Source organism: Cynara cardunculus (genome assembly GCF_001531365.2).
Source record: "Cynara cardunculus var. scolymus isolate 2C chromosome LG 8, CcrdV1, whole genome shotgun sequence".
Classification (NCBI taxonomy): Eukaryota; Viridiplantae; Streptophyta; class Magnoliopsida; order Asterales; family Asteraceae; genus Cynara; species Cynara cardunculus.
This window is the reverse complement of record NC_037535.1, coordinates 2,938,533-2,946,645: the sequence shown is the minus strand read 5'-3', so window position 1 is coordinate 2,946,645 and position 8,113 is coordinate 2,938,533. Positions and strand designations below refer to the sequence as shown.

Below are 8,113 nucleotides of genomic sequence, written 5' to 3'. Positions count from 1 at the left end.
AATGTGGCCATTCTTCGATTATGACCAAAAAGATTATAGTATTAGTTTAATTGTAAACTGATAAGACTGTTTATATTAAGACTGTTTAGCATAGATTATGCTGAAATCTGAAATCTGAATTAATAAGACTGTTTGTTTCTGTAAATTGATTACTGTCTGAATTTGTTTAAATTGTTTATTTCACCGATTGGAAAATTATAATATTAAACTTATAGATAAATTTATACAATAAACAACCTTGTAGTTTAAATATATTAAGATTTACATAGGATTTACACATTTACATAACTACCCTTGTAGTTATACTTCCGACCGGCACCAACCGCCACCAAGTGGTCATCAGCAAGCGGCCGGCCGGCCATCTTTCCTCGGGTCGCTTACAGCCGTAAGCATCCCTATCAAAACCTGCGTCTGGTTATACATTGGTTTTCTATTTTCATTCGGTTTTTTATTTAGCGTTTGAACGATAAGCTGACAGATCGCTCCACCGGCTTTCGCCTTCAGCTCATGACCCCTTTCTTCCAAGAACTTTTTTCTATCATCCGAAAGCTCGATATGGTCACCATCAATCACCGTCCAGTTTTCATAAGACACCACATTTGGTATCAACTGCATAACAGAATTTTGGTTCATACTGTCAGAATATGCCGAACCTCATCAGATTACTCTCCAAAAAAACTCTTGGAACAAAAACGAGGTTCAATACATATATATATAGAGTGAGAGAGGGAGTGAAGACCCCAAAAAATGAAAATTTTAATAACACCCTAGTAACCAATCATATGTACGGTATGCATACGTGCATCCAAGTAATTGAAGATGTTTTTTTGTTTTAATGCACATGTGCATACTGAACAAATTACTTACAAACTATGTGCATTATCATACAAACGAATGGTTACTAGGATGTTCATCAGTTTTTCATTATTTATTATCTTGAAGTTGACCCTATATATCTATCTATATATATATATATATATATATATATATATATCTGTATACAGGGGCCCATTCAAGGGAGAACTGACTAGTTTGTGGTAACCGTGAGGTCCAATCTCAACCACAAATCAATAGATAAATTAGGAAATTTTTAATTTTGGTTTTAATTAAAATTTTAATGCAGGGACATTTTAGGTATTTTCTCTTCTATCTCCTATCTCCTCTCTTCTCTCTCCGTCTCCCGGCCTCCATCCCCCAACCTCCAGCCACCGTCCTCCGGTGATACCACAGTGGTATCACAATGCATCTTATATGTGATTGGGTATCACACTGTGGTCGTTTGTGCGGTCGATCGAATATGTAACACAGTGGTATCAAAATGCATCTTATATGTGCTTTGAGTATCACACTGTGGTACGGAGGAAGGTGGCCGGAGAATGGCCGGAGGACGGTAGCCGGAAGACAGGGACAGAGAGAGAAGAGAGGAGAGAAAATACCTAAAATGTCCTTGCATTAAAATTTTAATTAAAAAATACGAAAATTATAAATTTCCTAATTTATCTATTGATTTGTGGTTGAGATTGGACCTCACGGTTATCACAAATTAATTAGTTCTCATTTGATTAGGCCCCTGTGTGTGTGTGTGTATATATATATATATATATATATATATATCCAGAGGAAGGCAAAGGATCGTGTGAAAAGGAGAGCTAAGATGAGATGCGTAAGAAAGGATCTGGACCCTTGATCACCTTTAATGTCAAACCCACCCATGAAGCGCGTTTGATACAGGGATTGATCTGGTGCATCTCATCCTAATGTGCATCTAAGGATGGAGATCCGTCTTACACTTCTCACCTTAACTCTTCTTCTGATATGGTACTCTTAACATATATATGGACCTTGTGGTAGACTCGTGGCGACTGAACCGCATTCGAAGGGTCCATGCCCAACACAAAATGGTTGAGGAAAACTTGAGCAACGGCTGGAATTATGCTCATACCACCGCTGCCTCCGATCACCCCAGCTAATTGTTCATCCTGTAAAACCAGAACTTTTAAGATCAAAAGTAGGTCGTTTGACTTTCAAAAGTCAATCTCGATTGAACGTCGAATTGTAATTAAATACAAGCATCTTTAAGGTTAGACGTAACGCGTTTTACTTCCAGAACTCAAATCTTGATACTGCATTTGTTCCCAGCAATTTTATGATCAAATTAAGCCCATTTGAATTTCAAAAATAGGTGTTTACTTTCCAATTATACCCTTAACGAGATGAAGAAATTATATATTTTATTATCAAGGGTAATATTGTCATTTAGTTAATTAAAAAATATAATAATTACATATTCCTGAAGCTGTGCCCCTTTTTTTACTGTCAACATTTGTTTTGGGTCGAATCTTTTTAGGTCCTGGTGTTTACCTTGAGGATGATGATTGGAGTCATGGACGACAATGGCCTCTTCCCAGGTCGGATAAAATTTGAAGGCGAAGGCGGAAGAGTGTCCGATGATACTTCTGTTGGAACCGAGAAATCACCCATCTCGTTGTTTAGTACGATGCCCGTGGAAGGAGAAAGAACCCCGCCTCCGAAAGCGTAATTCACGGTGGTTGTCATCGACACCGCATTCCTATCAGCATCGACAATGCAAAAATGACTAGTACCATGGTCCAAAAGTTGACTCCACCTGGTTCAATAATGGTACCAGTTTAATCCATACAGGGCTTAATGAAACAAATAGCAGGACTTAATGATTAATCCTTCCATCTATAAAAAACTCTCCCAAACAAAAACCTTCTTAATTTATACAGACAGATTAATCCACACAGATAACTTTATTCATACGGGACTTAATGGAATACCAACCAATCAGCCTCTTAATGTAGAAACAGCCAAACAGCCCCAAGGTCACTTTGACTCACAAGGCCATAAAAACCGAGGATCGAATTTACCTGGGCATGTAGTATGCGGGAGGGAAAGTCGTGTTATCATAAATCCGCTCTCTGATGCTCTTCGCAAATTTAGGCGAAAGCATATCTGCCATGGTCTTGCTTATATTGACGAAATCTGGATCGCCCAAATCCATCCGAAAAGCATACATGTGTTTCAATGCTTCAATGAAACGGTGTAAACCTAACGAGCCTTTTGCAGCATTCGAGCTCTCGTAGCTTTCTAAGATGTTCGAAACCTTCATTCCGCATCCAAATGCAGGTTCCATGAGATCAAGTGAATAAAGTACTAAGTTTTTCTTTAACTTGGTAAACATAACGCATTGTTGAGTTGTATAATACAACTCAACAATGCGTTTTGAAAAGAAAAAAAACGACCTACCAAAGCTAGCCCCAACGTACCACTGGATGGGGCTGGCATACCTAATACAGTATACCCCATCGTATCCACGGCAAGTGCATCCATAACCTCGACGTTATAATTCCTCAAATCTTCCATCGTCAAAATCCCGCCGGCATCTTGGACATCGTTAACCAACTTCTCCCCTACCACACCATCGTAAAAGGCTTTCGGTCCTTCATTTGCTACAACTTCTAACGTCCAACCGAGTTTCGGGTTGTAGCAAATGTCCCCGGATTCTAAAACCTCCCCATTTGGAGCAAACACTTGTCGTAATCCAGGGTCGTTCTTGATCTTATCAGCATTGCTTGAAATTTTACCGGCAAGATAAGGTGCGACCATGAACCCGTCTTTCGCAAACCGGATGGCGGGATCAAACAACGTCTTCCAAGGCAATCTCCCGTATCTTGACCATGCTTTATAGAGACCGGCTATCTCCCCAGGAACACCCATCGATAATGCTCCGGTGTATTTGGCGTCAAGATCGTTCTCATACATGTTCTGCGTAATAACAACCAAATCAACATTCAGCATATAAACATCAAACCGAAAAACTTCACACTTTGTTCATGTTTCCGGGGCCGGCCCACACCGTTCCGAGAGTCGAATCAGGTATACAGCTGGTATGCTAAGTGGCTGACTTAAAATCATCTCCAATACAAAGTTCTTATAAGCATAAAGTTGAACTACTATTTGAGAGAGTTCTTATAAGAGACTCGTATTCTTGAAGTTCTTGTACAAAAACCTCGTGTGAAAAAATGGCATTTTAATAGTTTTTATATATTTTTTTCACGTTCCTTTTGACATTTTAATAGTTTTTTATATATATATTTTTTATTAACTTCGATATCCGACCCGCTATGTGAGCTGACTAATCACAAGGCGACCACCTGCTTTACAGATAACCCGGAGTCACCGCATTTGAACCTTCGTGGCCACAAGGGGACTTTTATTCCTCCTTGGATTTGAACCTGAGACCTCCAGGTACTTTTTGACCTTTGAAGTCAAGCTCAAACCAAACAGGCACCACCTTTGTGGTTAGTTTTTTATATAATTATTGTTGTTGAAAAAACACAAGGGGCCCACAAAAGAGGTTCTTATAAAAAATAATGTGGTGGAATTTTTGATAGATTTTTAATTTAATGAGTCATAAATACTATGACAAAAGAAAGTACAAAAAGTGGGTTCTTATAAGAACCTATGTTGGAGATGCTCTAAGAGCCCGGTGAGGGGCCAATCTCGTGCATTTGGCACGTTTGACAACCCGTTACAAAAAAACTTGTCACTACCATGTTTCGTGCGAAATTAGACTTGGATAGGATAAGACCTGAGTGACACAAAAATGCATTTTTATCTGTCCCACCAAAATAGGTGGAACAAAAACAGAAGAATTACAAGATTGATAAATTATTAAACTATTCATGTCAAATAGGTGGAACAAAAATAGAAAGATGAAAAGATTGGTAAATTACTAGATTACCTATGCCAAATAGGGGGAACAAATATGAGAGAGATGACAAGATTGGTAAATTACTAAAGTACTTGTGTCTAACAGGGGGAACAAAAAAGAGAGATGACAAAATTGATAAATTACTAAACTACCCATGTCAAATAGGTGGAACAAAAACAGAGAAATTACAAGATTGGTAAATTACTAAACTGATCATGTCAAATAGGTAGAACAAAAATGAAATAGATGACGGAATTGGTAAATTAGTAAACTACCCATGTTAAATAGGTGGGACAAAAATCTAGAGATGAAAAGATTGTTAAATTATTAAACTACCCATGTCAAATAGGTGAGACAAAAATCTAGAGATGACAAGATTGATAAATTACTAAACTACCCATGTCAAATAAGTGGAACAAAAACAAGATAGACGACAAGATTGGTAAATTACTAAACTACTCATGTCCAAATAGGTGGAACAAAAATGAAAGAGATACAAGATTGGTAAATTATAAACCGCCAATGTTAGATAGGTGTAACAAAAATCAGATTACAGGATCAGTAAATTACTAAACAACTTATGTCCAAAACGATGGAACAAAAACGAGAGAGAAGATAAGATTGTAAATCACTAAGCTACTCATGTCAAACGAGTAGGGCTGTAAACGAACCGAACGTTTAGCGAAACGTTCGGTGGGAAGTTCGTTTATTTAATAAACGAACGAACATGAACAAATTTTTGTGTTCATTTAATTAAACGAACGAACATGAACAAGATTCTCATTCGTTCATTTATGTTCGTGATCGTTCGTTCATTTACCGTTCGTTTATATTCGTTTGTTTATGTTCATTTATATATTAAATTTAATATATAATCTTTTGTTTATATACTTGAATTCAAATAATATTTATTTATGTTCATTTAGCCCGTTCGTTTATGTTCGTTCGTTTAGCATGTTAACGAATGAATATAAACGATGTTCGTTTAGCCTGTTCGTTCGTCTACGTTCGTTTAGCATGTTAACGAACGAATATAAACGAACACAAACACACCTGTTTTCCAAACGAACGAACACGAACACAAAGATTTTCGTTTGTTTACCGTTAGCGTTCGTTCCTTTGTTCGGTTAAGTTAAACGAACGAACATGAACACGCCTTTGTTTGTGTTCGTTCAGTTGGTTGTACAAACAGGTAGATCAGAAAGGAGAGAAGGATAAATTGGAACAGATTGTACATATTCTAGGAGGATAGAAAGAAGAACCTCTGAAGCAGCCAAAGGGGCAGTTTCTCTGAAGTCAATCGCCTGCGATTGTGACGTAGCTGCCGATCGGACGATCATAAATCCCCCGCCACCAACACCACTGGCCATCGGATTCACAACTCCGAGACACAAAGCCACAGCAACGGCAGCATCAACGGCATGACCACCGGATCGAAGGACTGAAGCTCCAATCTCCGAGCAACGAGCATCATCGGCGGCAACCACTGCATCCATTGACTCAACTGCATAACCGGCTTGTACTCTCGTGGTTGTTTCCGGTGATTCCAATGCATCTCCGGATTGTACCCTCTTTCTAATCCTCCTTCCACCATCTGACCAGCTAGAATTCGAGTCTTCTCGCAATGTAAGGAGGATAACTGAAACAAAACAAAACAAGATTGGGGAAAAATCGAAGGATTCTTCAGCTATTGAATGCTAAATATGCGTTGAATTCGTCAACAAATAGAAAATCCCATCGATTCTGAATCGAATTATCAAAGCATTTGACACAAATCTTCTGTACGAACTTCAGTAATCACTAAAATTTGTTCTTAATCCGAAATTCTCAGTCAAATTGGGTTGAATTTACAGGTAAAGTTGAAAATCTCAATCACGATTAAGGTGATTTCATAGAAATATTTTTCAACCCATATGACGATCCGAGTGTTGAAACAAAACCCAAATCACAGAAATCAAAATAGATCATCAAAATTGAAATCCAACAAAGAAGGAATTAACTTACAAGTTAGAGCTATGATTGAGATGAGAAACCAAAGAGCTGTTCTCCATTTCTTCCTTTTATCGCATTCTTCTCCACCAGACAAAAATGGAGTTTTCATGCTCTCCATTTTCAACGTCATTTCACACCTCACACAGAGAGTATGCATCAGGATTGATGTTTTGTGGGTAGATGAACCGTTTTTATAAGTTATTGACTTCCTGGGAAGTTGTCTTTATAGTATTTTATAATTTTCATATTAATTATCATTTTTTTAAAGATATTGAAAACAATATTTTCATTTTTTTTATTAATGAAATTTCCTCAAAATTAAATGTATTTTTTATTAATAAAATGGTACTCGTGCAATGCAGGGAGATATATCTTCATTTTAATATTTTATTTTATTTTTTGTTTCTGTTGATATAATACGGTTTTGTGTGATTTCGATAAATATAATTTTTTTTACTTTTGAATAAAAATAAATAAAAGTTTAAAAAAAACATATCGATATTAATATCAAATTAACTATTTTAAAAGTTCTCATATTTTTGAACAATTTTCTTAAATAATTTTTTTATTATAATTTAATTTAGGTCTAATAGCAAAGTAATTTATTTTTGGTTTAACAATATAATTTTTATAAAGATAATGATTTCGTTAGATGATTATCCTAATTATATTTTAGATTTTTTATATTTAAAATGAGATGTTTATCCTGTATCTGATTATTTTTATCTGTAGTTAGTCATACGAATTCAAAAATGGAGCTTTAATAAGTTATACTTAGGCACAATTTACTTGTAATTTTAGATTTTAAATAATATTCATTAATACACAGTACTTCATGTATAAAAAATAGTTTTTAAGAGTTTTTTGTCAAATGTGTTATAATATAGCATAGATGATTGGTTTGAGTTGGCTTCAAAGGTCAAAAGTGTATGGAGTTCTTAGGTTTAAATTCAAGAAAGAACAAAAACCCTCTTCTGGTCACGAAGGTTCAAATGCGGTAACTCCACGCTACCTGCAAAGCAGGTGGTCGCCCTAGATTAGTCGTTTCGCTTATCGGGTTAGAAATTTAACAAAAGTCTTAAAGTCTTAAAATTTTAAATGACCAAAATAACTTTTATACTCACATTTTCACTTTTTCACTCTTTCTCTCCTCACATACTCACCCCCTCACATACACTCACCCTCTCACAACCTATTTTTTTAAAATTATAATTTTAAATTTACATTTTATACCCCTATAATTAATTAATTAATTTACTTTACGTTCTTTACTTTTAAATGTTTCATTTTAAACATTTATCAAATTAACATACATAATCGTATATCAATTAAAACATGTTTAAAAAAATACATTTTTATTTTAACAAGTTACAACATTATAAT

General features: G+C 35.8%; 1 protein-coding gene across 1 annotated transcript; it reads right to left on the bottom strand.

The window, feature by feature from the left end:
- Positions 1-230: 230 nt before the first annotated feature.
- On the bottom strand, positions 231-6,860 carry LOC112516801 (glutathione hydrolase 3-like). The gene is made up of 8 exons (XM_025124034.1): positions 6,743-6,860; positions 6,338-6,377; positions 6,001-6,307; positions 3,271-3,789; positions 2,892-3,127; positions 2,362-2,626; positions 1,842-1,979; positions 231-609 (listed from the first exon to the last, which is right to left on the bottom strand). The coding sequence occupies exons 1-8, from the start codon at positions 6,858-6,860 to the stop codon at positions 340-342; spliced, it is 1,893 nt and encodes a 630-aa protein (XP_024979802.1). The 3' UTR covers positions 231-339.
- Between the last annotated feature and the right edge of the window lie 1,253 nt (positions 6,861-8,113).